At 52.9% G+C, this 13,855-nt stretch overlaps 1 protein-coding gene across 1 annotated transcript; it reads right to left on the bottom strand.

Moving 5' to 3' along the window:
• Positions 1-2,904: 2,904 nt before the first annotated feature.
• LOC122161437 (zinc finger protein ZIC 4-like) lies at positions 2,905-12,589 on the bottom strand. Its single transcript, XM_042820878.1, has 5 exons — positions 11,548-12,589; positions 6,885-7,217; positions 5,179-5,201; positions 4,143-4,496; positions 2,905-3,093 (listed from the first exon to the last, which is right to left on the bottom strand). Exons 1-5 carry the CDS (start codon positions 12,587-12,589, stop codon positions 2,905-2,907), a joined length of 1,941 nt encoding a protein of 646 aa, XP_042676812.1.
• Between the last annotated feature and the right edge of the window lie 1,266 nt (positions 12,590-13,855).

The raw sequence follows: 13,855 nt of genomic DNA, 5'->3' as shown, positions 1-13,855 counted from the left end.
CAGGGACCGCTGGCAGAGCAGTGCCGTCGGGAAACGCTCTCGGGACCCTCACCCAACCCCGTGCACGCCGGGGTGGCTCCCCACGTCCGCTCATCACCGCCACTGCGACCCTGAGAAGGTTTGGCAGCAGTGAGGAGCCGATCTTCTGGGTGGCATTGACCTGAGAAGGGAAGGATTAAATAGCCGATTTTATTGGGCGTCCTGTTTATTTTAGTGAAAATCAAATCAAAATAAAATAAAATAAAATAAAAGGCATTTCATCGTTGCCCAACGTGCTCCCAGCCGCGGCTGAGGAAGGACCCCGATGCCCAGAGCCGCGGGTCCCAATCCTCTCCCATTCCTTGGACCGCTCAGAACACGATGAGGAACTGTGGAGGCTTTTGTATGCTGTTGCCATCATTAGGAACACCTTGGTCTCTCGTGACATATTTTTTTTCTTTTTCTTATGTGAAAGAGTTGTTTTTGCGGTGACTTTTGTCGTCGCCGTGCCCCACCCTCGCGGGCGCGCCCCCCCGCCTGCGGCGGGTGGCCCGGGGGAATTGTAAAAAACTCTAAATCATAAGGGAGGGAAAAGGAGTCATTCTGTCAGTCAGCATTAAAAATCTGAGAGTTTTAACTAAAAGCTTTAATTGCTATTCTGGCCCTTTTATAACCATGGGAACGTCGTGCTCTGTTGGGATCTGTGCGATGTTACACATCCCTTTAGCAGGCACTCCCTTGTTTGTTCACTCTTGCTTACTTTCATTTGTATCCCAGGAATATCCTTGCACCAGGCGACACGGGAAAAGACAAAGGGTATAAATAAACTAACATATGGCCCAGAGGTTTTAGCGGAGCTGGAGCCGCTTAGCAGTCATGTGGGCGATGCTGGGGAGCCGGCTTCTCTCCTTCCCCCGCGTAACCTCCGCGCTCCTCTTCCACCTTATCGCGATAAGGCACGTGCCTGTCGCAGCCGGCCTGGCCGGACCAGCTGGGTTTCCCTTTGGGCTGTAAAAATCGAGACAGAGAAGGGATGGGGAAGGATGAGTAAGCGGGTGTGCGTGTCTGTGCCCGTAAGTGTGTGTGCATGGAGACAGATGGAAAATCCCATTTGGGGTGATGGTCCCAGGGCAGGGGCTCAGCCCCGGGTCACTGCGGGTCCGACCCCTCGGAAAGGAGAGTGGAGGGCCGGGCAGAACGCTGCACGTTCAGACATCGACAACGGGTTCTCGGCAATGTAAACCAGTTCAGGGCTTCTGTCCCGAACTGCTCAGTCCTACTCGGCGTGTCTGACAGCCCCTCCCGCCCCTCCGCTTCTCCCGATATCGTGGAGGAAATGGGCTTTGGTTACTGATTCATATTTCTAATCTTCCTTTCCTGAACATACAATGTGCTTTTGTTAAATGAATGGTCTTTAATTAATGCACTTGCACAATGCAGGGGCTTGCACGGGGATCGATGATAGGAAGCAACAGGGGATGGTTCCCTCCAAAATGGTTTGTCAGCATTGAGAAAGAAAAGGCAATGTCTTTAAAGGGCCACTAATAATGCCCACACGTCTCTCACCATGCTGTCTGAGGGGACATTCCTTCCCTTGTTGACAGTCAAGTGCAATAAGTACATGTCTTCGCTCAATCATTAGAGACCATAGAATTGTATTCTTTAATTAGCATGTACTGTTAGCCCTCCTTGCCTTTTTGTGCCTTTTTTTTTTTTTTTTGTCTTCTACACATCAGCAAAAATGTTTTCCTCTCTTTTTCTTTCATTTCTTTCTTCCCGTAATTCTTTACTTTCTTTCATTCTCTCCCTTTCTGTAGTCAAACGCATTCTTAGTGACAATATTCGTGCCACCCAAAGCCAACTTTTTGTCATCTCTGTGTGTTAGTCAACTTCTTTCAAGTTTTCCATTAGGAAAAAAAAAAAAAAAAGGTAAAGGCAGCGCGCATGCGCACTACACCGGCCGGGGTTGGGGCTGCTGTGCCCAGGGCTGCATTCACCCAAATGGCAAAGCTGGGCTCTGAGCAGCCCTGCCAAGGGGATTCTGAGCGAGCTGGGAGCTGCAAGGCGTCAAAATCAGTCTGTGCAATTCGTAGGGCCCGGAAGGGTTATCTTCGTGCTACTTCACCTGATGAATTCATTTCCTCTCTTAGATGTATACATATAAATACTCATCAAATGAAATAAGTGGCACTGTGTCAGGGCTCATTTTAGGGGGATATTTCCTCAAACAATGTTATCCCACGCCTTCCTGCCAAGAGAACACACACCATGGGACAGAGGCAGGAGCAGCGGAGCTGGGGGGGCTCTGCCAGGAGCCCCGCGCCCATCCCCGGCGGTCGGGGACCTCCCGAGAGCGGAGCTGCCCGCCCGGAACCGCGGAGTGCGGGGCAGACAAGAAAGGGACGGGGCTCGTTGAGGAAAACTCGGGGCACTGGGATCTGCGTTTGCACGCTGCACTTCGGGGAATGTTTATAGAATTCATTGGAATCTCTTTCTCTGAAAAACGAAACAAAACAAAAAAAAAAGCTATCCCCGAAATGAAGCCAAAGAGGTGCTTTGGTTTGGTTTTGTTCTTTTAATGCAAATGCCAACCTAAAACGATTAACATTAGGAGAGGATAAAGACCAACAAAAAAACACGCCTTATATCGTACACCACACTGACAGTACACCGCTTCGAGAAATCTTTTTCAACGAATATAAAACCAACAGAAGGACGAATTACAGCGCTCTGGGAGCGGCTCCGCATCGTCGGTACAAACACATATTTTTAAAAGTGCACATTTGTAAAAATAACCCTAGAATTGATACGTTTATAAATATTTATTGTAAAAAAAAATCCAAATATTAAAAATAAATAGTATGTTCAAGAGCACAACAGAAAGTTCCTCCGTTACCAAACATGTGATGAAGGAAAAGACGGAATTTAAGAAGTCAGATACAGTATATCAACGTTGCAAATGTTTTTGCGAGCTACATTTTCAGAGGTGTTTTCTTCTCCGTACAGTTCACGAGGAGTGTGGTAGATTTCCCCATAAATATGATAAGAGCCAGAATCAATAATAACAATAATACTAATAATAATAATACCCCCTCCGCCGCAGTTTGACTCGGTCTTTGATCAGGTAAAGTCCCATTAAAATTTTGGGGTTGCTTAGAACGGCGGAATTGGGCTCAGATCACTCTGTAGCAACTAAAACAGAAGTACACCGATGAGTTACAACTTCGAGGAATCCGCTTTACAAACAGAGCTTTGAACGATCTCCGATGGGAAACTCCTAAATAAATCTTGACCGGGGAATCGGTACGCACGGTGATGTTTATCAAATGAAGATACAAAAGGGATGCGGTTGGGCTATCTTTACACTTACGGACAATAAAACATGGGAGCATATGGAAGCCATCGCTTTGAATGCGTTAACCACTTCGATACATCGCAGTATATACACGCTTAATAGGTATTCGGACTGTTGAAATGATCAAAGACTTTCACTCTGATGTCTTTGCTGTTGCTTTCATTCTAGTGAAAGAACACGTCTGTTGGTCACATACTGGTGGCAACGAGACCCAACGTTTCTGCCTTCTCTCAGGAGCTGCATTCTGCGCAGCACATGTGGAGGAATAATTTATTAGACGGAAAAGTTCAGAGGATAAAATGCCAAAATGGACATCATTTCAACTTTAGAGCAGTAAGGTCATACAGACATCTACGGACATCTGTAGGCAGACAGTTTCACACAGACGCAGCCACGTAGATCCAGATGTATGTCTATACACAGGATTCGGTAGTTTGGTATTTTCCGCACCCTCTGGGCCCCCAAAGTTATCTTTAAAAGTTTGATTTTATCTCTTTAGAAACGGTTTAAAGCCAACGGGCAGGGTGAGTTTGACAGAGAGGAGAACAAATCGCTGACAAAGAACCTTTTACGTTTCATCAGCGTTGTTAGGACGACGAGCAGGAATTTCTCAGATAATAACTCCCACTTCAAAGATTTCTCAGCTCAATAGAAATTGGACCATCCTTTTTATTCAACCACAAGGGCTGGCACTAAAGACGACTCAACTGTTTGAATTTTTTTTTCACCGTGTTTATTTTTCCCCTATTCACCAGGGTACTTGGATAAAATAAACAACAAGACAATTACTGGAACATGGACTTCTAACTTTCCCGGGCCCATGGCCCAGCGCCCATGGCCCCGGCCGTGCGGGTGTCAAGTTCCCCGCCTCCGGGGGCTGCGGGGGGGTCCCTCGAGCCGAGCCCTGAGCGGAGCCGCGGGTCGCGGTGACATCCCCGGCGCAGCCCCTCCGTGGGGCGGTCGCCAGAGGGGTTCTTCCCCGTCCTACGGAGGGGATGGGGGTGAGGGGAGCGCGGGCAGAGCCCGGAGCTGCCCCTTTTGGGGGATGAGGGGTGCGGAGCCCGCTCGGGTCGAGGGTGAAGCCCGGCGGAGCCCAGCCCCGCAGAAGGGCCTTGGGTGGAAGAAGCATGTCCGTAGCGAGGGGCAGATTGAGTGTATTAAGCTAGCATGAAACCAAAGGTCAGTGCAAATGTATCTTAATAGACTGTCTCAAATGGAGTGTGCCTCCTTTGAAGGCCGCTTGCTATTGCTCTCCTCATTACCATAGCGATCCTAACGTGGCATGCTGATGCACCATAAAACTCACACTTTCAACCCCAAAATCAGGCCCTTTGAACAACCCGAGCTTGATTAGACCTTTCTCCTTTTCTTTTCCCCCTTAAAAACCATTTCCTTGCCTTTAGAAACTCGCCCTCAAATCCCAAACGCATTCTCTGATCCCGGCAGAAAGCAGAAACAAAAGTGAGCCGAGGCGGCGGTTCAGGCGGGCCTTTTCTTCCCGACATTCTTATCCATTTTTATTATGATCTGGAACAAGTGCCCCGTTCGCGTGGGTTTTGTTTACCGGAAATTAAATGAAAATGATTTAGTTGGCGTCAAACAAAAATATATACTTGTATACACAAGAAAAAGGGCCCGTTAGACGTAAATATTATGTCCTTAATGAAAAGACTGGACGGGCTCCAGACTTCGCCTTTCACTATTTAAGTATGACTTGCCTATTGCCATAGAAATCCTAACTTACCATGAAGATTCACCGTTGTGAAGAAATACTTCTTTGTGCGAGCTTTCTTTGATGTCTAAGGCATAAGATTCAGGCTTTCAGCTGCGTCTGTCTAGATTACCTTGAGAGCAACGGGGCAGACATCTGTAACAAGCAAATGAAAAATTAAAGGTGATTAGCCTGCACATCCAACACTTCTGGAAATAGAGAAATAAAGAACTAAACAGAGCCGGGGACAGGATGGACACAGCCTTCTGCCCGCAGCAGGCTCCGGTTCTGAGGTGTGACTTTGGGGCTGCGTGACAGAAGGGAGCAGCGCCCAGCGTGGGCTCCGCACCCATTTCCCCCGGCCCAGTGGTGCATTCTCGCCCTGACACACGGCGAGGAGCGAGGCACACAAACCCCAAAAGTTGCCAGGTTCGCGCTGGTGAAGTGGGGACGTGGTGCCTTGGGAACAGCATCGGGATGCAGCAGGAGGGGCTGGGTTTGCCACTAACCGTCTATCTGTTTTCCTCTCGCTTTTATCTTGACATCTATAAACACACACGTGTGTATGTGCGCGTGTGTTTGCCGGACACAGCCGCGGCCACCTGGGCGGAGGGGGTGAACGGGGCACAGGGAAAGAGCTCACAGCAGCCCCTCCGCACCCAGCAAGCCGTGGGAAACCCTTCCAGCAGCCCGCGCTATTTATTTGCCTATAGTATCTGCTATTCTTAAACATCATTAAAGTAATTAAAACGGTACCATTCGGCAGTTTCAAGCTACCCCACTGGAGGCTTTTGTGTGCTTGTTTTGTTGTTGTTGTTGTTGTTGTTGGTTTTGGTCGGTTTTTTTGTGGGGTTTTTTTTTTTTTTTTTCCCCTCCTCTTTCCTCCTTTATTTCGCCAAGAGGAGTGAGCCGTGTATGTTTGTGTAGGGTCTAGCTTGAAGCTCTGGGCCATGCCCCAGCCGCGCTGTGCGAGCACCGGCACCGGGAGCGCTCCGAGGGCACAGCCGTACAGCAGCGGCCCCGGCCCCGTTCTGCCGGGGGGCACTGGGCCCCCACCCGCTGCGTGACGTCATTGGCGGCTCTGCCCTCAGCCCCCACAACCCCAACCAGACAGAGACCGCACCTGGGGGGGGAGAGGGGGATTTGGGGGAGCCAGCGCCGAAGGAACGTGCAGCCCCACACCGCCTGGACCGCCTGTGTTAGGCACTGGGGGAAATAGGTAGCTGTATGTATTGTTACGTACTGCTGCAAGGGAACGGTGGGAGATTCTTTACAGAAACGTCCATCGAGAGAGTTAATTAACGAAAGAATTTAATGGATTAATTCTGTACAATTCGGTAACAAATAATTGTTTATATACTTTTTTCTTTTTCTAAAAAACAGAACAACGCTCTCACAGAAAGTAGAGGACCAGCAGAACACTTCAGCACGAGACACTGTTGACAAGAGAAAACCTGTACAGCTGCGAATCTGTTGTGAAACCACTGTGGGTGGGGAGCGGAAAAGGGAAGGGAAGGAAAAGGGATAAAGGAAAAAGGAAAGGGAAAAGAAAACGGCTGCTGCAACTCTGTGCGCTTATGGCCAGGCGGGAGCGAGGCGATCAGCGGGAGGTGCGCTCGGAGGAAGGAGGCAGCTTGGCCAGGCCGAGCTGGAGCAGCGGGGTCCGGCAGCACGGCTCTGCCTCCCCGGGGCCGAAGCCAAGGCCCGTCCCCTCCTCTCCGGCTGCCCGCGGCCGCGCTCCCGCTCCCGTCGCCCGCCGCGCTCCCTAGCAGCGGGGCCGGGGCTGGGCGGCGGGGCGCGGGGGCGGCGGGGCGGCGGGGGGCGCGGGGCGGCCCTGACACACGTACCATTCGCTCAGGTTGGCGGCGGGCGGCGCGGGCGCGGAGGGCTCAGCGTGGGAACACGAGGCGGGGGGGTCCCGGCCGGAGTCCGAGGAGGGGGACACCAATGAGGGCGTGGAGGACTCGTAGCCGGAGCTGGGAGGAGGGGATTTGCAGTGCACTTTCATGTGTTTTCTCAGGGAGCTGGGGTGGGTGTAGGACTTGTCGCAGCCTCTCACTTTGCAGTTGTAGGGTTTGTCGCTGGTGTGGACGTGCGAGTGCTTCTTCCTGTCGCTGCTGTTGGCGAAGCGTCTGTCGCAGCCCTCGAATTCACATTTGAACGGCTTCTCCCCTGCGGGTGGCAAAGAGAGAGCACAGCCGTTAGCACGGGGGCCTCCGGGCAGCCCCCGCACCCCGACCCCGCTTTCATCCTCTTCGGCCCCGCAAGGCTCCCCCTGGGGCCGCTCCTCTCGGGCCCCGCCAGCCCCGGCCCTTCCCCGCCACGGTCCCCTCATGCCCATCCGGCTCCGCAGCGGGAGCGCTCGGCCAGAGGCCGCTCTTCCCGCCCCTGCCCTCGGTGTCAACGTGGGGTTTTGTGCGCCAGACAAAGCCCCCAGATAAGGAAAACTTCGATGCGATGTGCTCGTTCCGGGTAAACAATGCGCGCTGTCCCTGAGGACCCCGGTGTCCTGCAGAAAGAGCGGGCAGTGATTTATTTCTGGGAGCGTTTTTACGTTAAATACATTTCTCACACTCCCAGAGGTGCACGTGGAAATATTATTCGTCACCTCACCAGATCACATCTCGTGCACTCCTTTCTCACACTGATTACGATCCCGCGGAAGAAACGTGTCCCCCCCTCCCTTCCCCGCTCCCCAGTTGCTGACACAGTAGAGCAAAGCACAAAATCTTTCTAAAAGACATCGATGGTGTGGGCGAAACGAGAGGGATTCAGCAGGAGAAAGAGTAGGCCGGGGCACTGCTCTGTCTGGGGCAGCATTCTCTTTTCATTTGAACCTACTCAGTCATGGAAGGAATCGCAATCGGGATTAATTTGTCGGGTAATATGATAAGTGACGTTAAGCAGAATAGAAATATAATTGTGATGCCAAAGTCACGCATAAGTTGGGATGGTGCAGACCGTGCACTGTACACGATATACAGGCAGCTTTCCAGGAAACGTGCCACGGAGAGCTTCGGGCTGAAATGACGACTGCGTTATTGTCACTGGCAATGGCACATTGCAAACCCAGCTTGGCAAGGAACGTTCAGGTTCTGCAGCAGCCGGGTAGGAAAAAAAAAAAAAAAGAAAAAAAAAAAAGAAAAGCCAACTCATCCCCTTAAGCAAAAAAGTATCGGGGCGAGGGAGACACCACGAGATGTGCAGCCGAACCCTAATCGTCAAGTACAAACAAAGCCCCTGTACTCCCATCATGGCGTGTGTGGCGGAAGGGACCCGGCACATTTGTAAAAGCTCCGGGCTTCTGGTTTTTAATTTGTTGGCGGTTTTTATCCCCTCGCGGATCGTCATGATCGAATTTCGGAGGGGCGCAGCCCACCTCGCTCTGGCTGTGAGCACGAGCACATAAAGGAAAGCATTCCAAATATTTCACATGAATGCACTTTATGCAAGGTGGGTGGGAAAAGGCTCACGGCTCCGCGCTTCGAGCGTGTCCTTTCCTCCGGAATACCCACTGACGGTCTCCGCTAACATTTGCACAGAGGATTGGTAAACACCTGGCATCGGGGAGAAGGGGGAGAGGTTAAAAATAAGGTCTCGAAGAAATTAATGCGGGTCCGTAACAAATGCTGTCGGTATACAGCGGTGCATATGCACGCACACATATAATCTAATTACAGCTCCACGTAAGGCAACAATTTGACCTTCAGCATCTACGTTGAGACAACAAATCAAGGATATTAGTGTAGTACAAGCAAGCAGTAAGTTAGGAGGCCCCAGGGAAAGCCATCCTCATAAGCGCTTCGGTTGTGCAACGTGAGTTACAATCAGGTAAAGGCGGCTGCGGCGCGTTCTGCTTCCTCCGGAGTTGCAAAACGTTAAACTTCGCTTAACCCCGTGAGAGAGGCGCCGAGCAGCCCTCGTGCAGTCAGAGAGCAGCGGGGAGAGGGCAGCGCTTCCGCAGCCGCCCGGGTTGCATTCTCGGAACGCCTCGGTAAAGAGGAGCCGGCCGAGATGTATTCCTTTCCTGAGAGAGGGTTTTCTTACGTGGGAACCCCACCCGCAGGGAAGAGGACACAGTGCGGTCCTCCCAGGGCGGCCCGGGTACAGAGGTGCGGCGATGCGGACTCTCAGAGAGCTCTCCGGGCGACGGAAAAGCGCAGGACCCAACCCGCCATGTTACCCCCCCACTTGTAGCTGCGCAAAACCGTCCTCTGCTCGGAAATTGTGGCATAATCCCCCGTCTCCGGGAGTGGATTAAGGTATTTACCAACTTCTCCGGGGGGCGGGGGGCCGGAGGCGGCGGCCTCGGGCTGCGGGCGGGGAACGGGGGCGGCGGGGAGCGCCCCACGGCCCGCAGAGGGCCCCGGGAGGCAGCGCCGGGAGCCGGCCCGGCCCCCCCACCCCCACCCCGGGCTCACGGGAACCTCGGGCCTGGGGAGCAGAGCCCCGGCAGAGAGCCCTCCCCGGCCCCGCAGAGAGCGGCGGTCATTAATATTTGAGGAGGCAATAATTTTCCTGTTGAATCTAGAACTGTCTTCATGAATAATTTGTAGCGAGTTCTATGAGGGTTTCAGAAACATTTCGCTTTTGACAACTTCTGGGTGTTTAATAGAAACGGTGGAACCATAAAGGCCCCGCAGGAGTTTTCACAATACAGCAATTAATCACCGGGAACGTTAAAGTGAAAAGTACAGACGCGCGGAATTATGTTTAATAAACGCACGGCTCCGATCGCGGCTCTGCCCTGAACCTGCCTCGCCGATGTAGGTCACTTTCCCCAAGAACTTAACCATTTTCTGCTTCAGAGACTTCAAACAGTGAGGCCGTTAAAGAGCAGTAAAAGTTTGTTTACTTAAGAAAAACGCCGTCATTAAGGGATGAGCTCCGCCGGGCGAAGGCTGTACCTGTTCCGATCCGGCCGCAAGCTGCGTGACCCGGGGCCGCTCCTTTCTTCTCGCAAAGCGGCCGAGAAGGAAGAGAGGAACCCAGCTCCTCTTTGCCCCCCCACCTCCCACCCCCTCCCAGATGAGCTACTCACAGAGCGATGGAAAAATAATTAGGTGACGAGTGATGCTCGCTGTAAAACCTCCGCGCTATGTTTAGGCGATACGATACGAAATTAGGATAGATGTCATGCATATTACAGCACGTCGGGTTGTATCGTAAAAACGCGGCTCCTAGAAGGTCGGGCCGCAGCGAGCGTGGGGGGAAGGGGACTTTTAGGAACTGGAGGGCGAAAAAAATCGTTTGGCTGTAAGCAGATCTTACAATAGGATTATGGAGTTTCCCTCGCAGTGCATAAGGCAGTACAGGAGGGGGTGGGGGTGGAAAACCCGACACTGGAACAGATTAAATGTTCCAAAAAGGGCTTATTTCTTATCGTCCTTAGGAAAAAAAAAGAAAAAGAAAAAAAGAAAAGAAAAGAAAAAAAAGGAAAAAAGGAAAAAAAAAAAAAAAAAAAAAAAAGAGGGGAAAAAAGGGGGAAAAAATCACAACCCAACTCCACAGACTACAAACACCGGCTGCTAAACTAATTAATACAACTTCACAAGCTGCTCCTGAAAGTGTGAAAACTTTCTACGTGTCATTTCATTAATTATAAATGCTTTCCTGGCCGGAAGAGTTCAAAGGCAGTTTTGAGAGATCGTCCAGCGAGTGACTTTATTTCTGTTAGCCAGAACCAACAGACGCTCCCGACACATGTCCCAATTTCGCTTCACAGATCTGCAAATGACATCTCAAGCCGTACAGGCCGAAACAATACAGGGGGTTCTTCTCTTTTTTCCCTCCCGAGATTCAGAACTTGCAGCTCCCCGTATCTGCGAGCGCACAGAGTCCGTGGATGGCAATGCTCATGAAATATGTCAGTGTTATTCAGATCAAACATTTGAAACTCCCTCTGCCCAAAACAAAACTGTTGAACGAAAAGGTCGCAGCTGTGTTATTCTCACAACGTTCGACCAGCAGCATCTCAGCGACATCGCTCAAAACTGACTAGACAAGTTGTAAGTCCTATTGTTCACTTTTAATTTGGGAGCTTGCACAATGATTTCATTTTTTTCCCCAACTACATTAAACTGCCAACAGGAAAGGAAAAAAAAAAAAAAGAAAAAAAAAAAGAAAAGAAAAAAAAAAGAAAGAAAGAAAGAAAGAAAGAAAGAAAAGAAAGAAATCCACGCCCGTGTGAAGCAGCAGCAATAGCTCTACCACTCGGTATGGTCACAGCTCTCCCCGCACAAATCTCACAGCCACAAAGCCAGAAAAAAAAAAAAAAAAACCATGGACGAGAATTCCGAGATTTGTTCTCGCTCACCTTTTTTTCCCCCCATCTTCTCCCCCTCCCTCCAAGCGGTACAGAAGCAAACAAATTCGAGAATTTATTTTCTGGAAGGACTTGGCGTGCATTCAACAACAACGCAAAGGACACATTCAAAAGAAAATAAAGCAAAACAGTACGCTGAATAATACAGAGAGAGTAAAGAGAGCTTTCCATACTGACCTGTGTGAGTTCTTTTGTGTATTTTGAGATTCTCTGATCTGGCAAACACTTTGCCACAGCCTGGGAAAGGGCAGGGGAAAGGTTTTTCACCTGTGTGGACTCGGATGTGATTTACGAGTTTGTATTTGGCCTTGAAAGGTTTCCCTTCTCGCGGGCACTCTTCCCAGAAACATATGTGATTGGACTGCTCGGGTCCTCCAACGTGCTCCACGGTGACATGAGTCACCAGCTCGTGCATCGTGCTGAAAGTTTTCGAGCATAATTTTTTGGGAGTCTGCTCCAACTCAATCCACTTACAGATGAGTTCCTGTTTGATGGGCTGCCGCATGTAGCGGAAGAAGGCCCCCGGGCCGTGGTGCGGAGCCAGGTTCACGTTCAGGTTCATGCCACCGTAGCTATGAAGCGAAGAAGCAGCAAAAGGCTCTGTCCTGGAGGCTGGCACTGGAGTGAAATGTTCAGCTTTGGCGTACATTTCTCCAGGTAACCCCAGCCTTATCTGTCCGTTTAGATGGCCACCTGGAGCTGCACGGGGCGGCTGCTCATGGAGTCCAGCGAACAGCGCGGGATTCCCGGCTTCCGAGGGGCGGTGGTGCCCGCGGTGTCCGGGGCAGCTACCTGTTGTCGAGACAAACAGTCCGTGGTGAGATCGGGCAGCGGGGTGCTGCTCGCTCAGCCCGGGCATGGCCGAGTCCCTGACCGCAGCTGTATGGGACACGGGGCAGGGGACCGCCGCCGGGCCGAACGCTTCTGTGTGACCGGAGAGCGGCTGGGCCGAGCCCGCCGGGCGCGGGCGGTGGGGCTGAGGGGCAGGGCCGAGCTTTAGGGATGCGAGGTGATGCTGAGGAGGAAGATGAGGATGGTGGCGGTGCCCCATGTGTTGGTGCGGCCCGCCGAGGCGGGACCCGGCGGCGGGGGGGTGCGCTGCGAGGCCCGGGCAGCGTGGTACGGACTGCGGGGGGTGGCGGAGATGGGGACGTAGAGATCCCCCCGGGTCAACGAATCTCAGCGCCGCGTTCCGCCCGCAAAGAGCAGCGGGGTCCATCACTGGGATCCCCGGAGCACCCACACTCTTTAGCTGTTAACGCTAAAAAGCCATCTGACGGCGGAGGGGAGAGGGAGACGGTGGGGGACGGGGGGGAATAAAGAAAAAGCAAAGAAAAAGCGAGGGGGGTGAAGGGGGAGGAAAACTTTTTTTTTTCTTTCTCCCCCCAAAAGTTTCCCGTCCCGCTTGCTCCGGCGGCGGGGAGCACGGTGTCAGCGGGTGGGCTGCGCGAGGGTGGCGGGGGCTCGCTTTTGGAGGCGGCTGAGGCCGGGGAGGTCCCCGCACGGCCCGGCCTCCGCGGGCCCCCGCAGACCCGCGCCGCGCGGCCGCGGGACGGGACCGCGCCGCCTCCGGGCTGCCGCGCACGGCCCCGCGGCCAAACAATCGCCCTGTTCTCCCATTGGCCGCCGCCGTCGTGGCGTCACCGCTGACAGGTCCCGCCGCCGAACCGAGGGTTATCGCTCGGCGCGGGCGGGGGGCTGCGGGGAGCCGCGTACTGCGCATGCGCTGCCGCCGGCTGCCCCCGGCCCGCCGCCCTCCCGCAGCCCTGCCGGGGGCCGGGGCCGTGGCAGGAGCGTGCCCCCGGTCCCGCCGCCGGGCCAGGCCTCCGGTGCGGGTAAACAAAGCCCCGACGGGCAGGGAGAGCCCCGGTGGGAAAGCCCCGGCCGCTCCCCTCGGCCTCCTCCTTTGTTTGGGGCCCCGGCGGTCACTGGCGGCCGCCTCCACGCGCAGCCCTGCGAGCTTCCCCTTGGGGTTGTGCAGCGTCCCCGTGCTCGGGTTGGTACTGCGGCTCTCGGCCGCGCAAAGGGCTCTCGAAAAAGCAGCGCTCACCGCTTCGGGCGAGTTTTGGTGTTATACGGTTGTTGGTTTTCAGGCAATGGGAGAAATCGTGGTGTTTGGGGCTGAGTCTGAGTTCTTAACCCAGAAGAGGGGGTATCTCCCTTCCTGTCTCTCTCTGACACTTATAAGTAAATCCCCATCCTCAATTTGATGAGAAGCATTGCAACACATCCGTAAAGCCTCCTTTCTGTGTTTCTCACCTGGAGGAGAGAGCACAACTGAGGGGTGCGAGCTGCCAGCTAAGAGTGAGGCTCCGTGCACTGAGGCCTGACAGGTTTAGATAAGCTCAGGGTGTAGAAGGAAGCTCCCACTTCAATGTAAAATGGGGATTGTGAACTTTCCGTGGAGCATGGGAGAAGACACGTGAAAGACAGTGTGTGCTTTGAAAACAAGAAACACAACTGTAAGTAGCTGCCTACAGCAGCA

Source organism: Centrocercus urophasianus, unplaced genomic scaffold (genome assembly GCF_019232065.1).
Source record: "Centrocercus urophasianus isolate 14NV4802_14NV808 unplaced genomic scaffold, USGS_Curo_1.0 seq_19, whole genome shotgun sequence".
Taxonomy (NCBI): Eukaryota; Metazoa; Chordata; class Aves; order Galliformes; family Phasianidae; genus Centrocercus; species Centrocercus urophasianus.
This window is presented reverse-complemented; position numbering and strand designations above follow the sequence as displayed.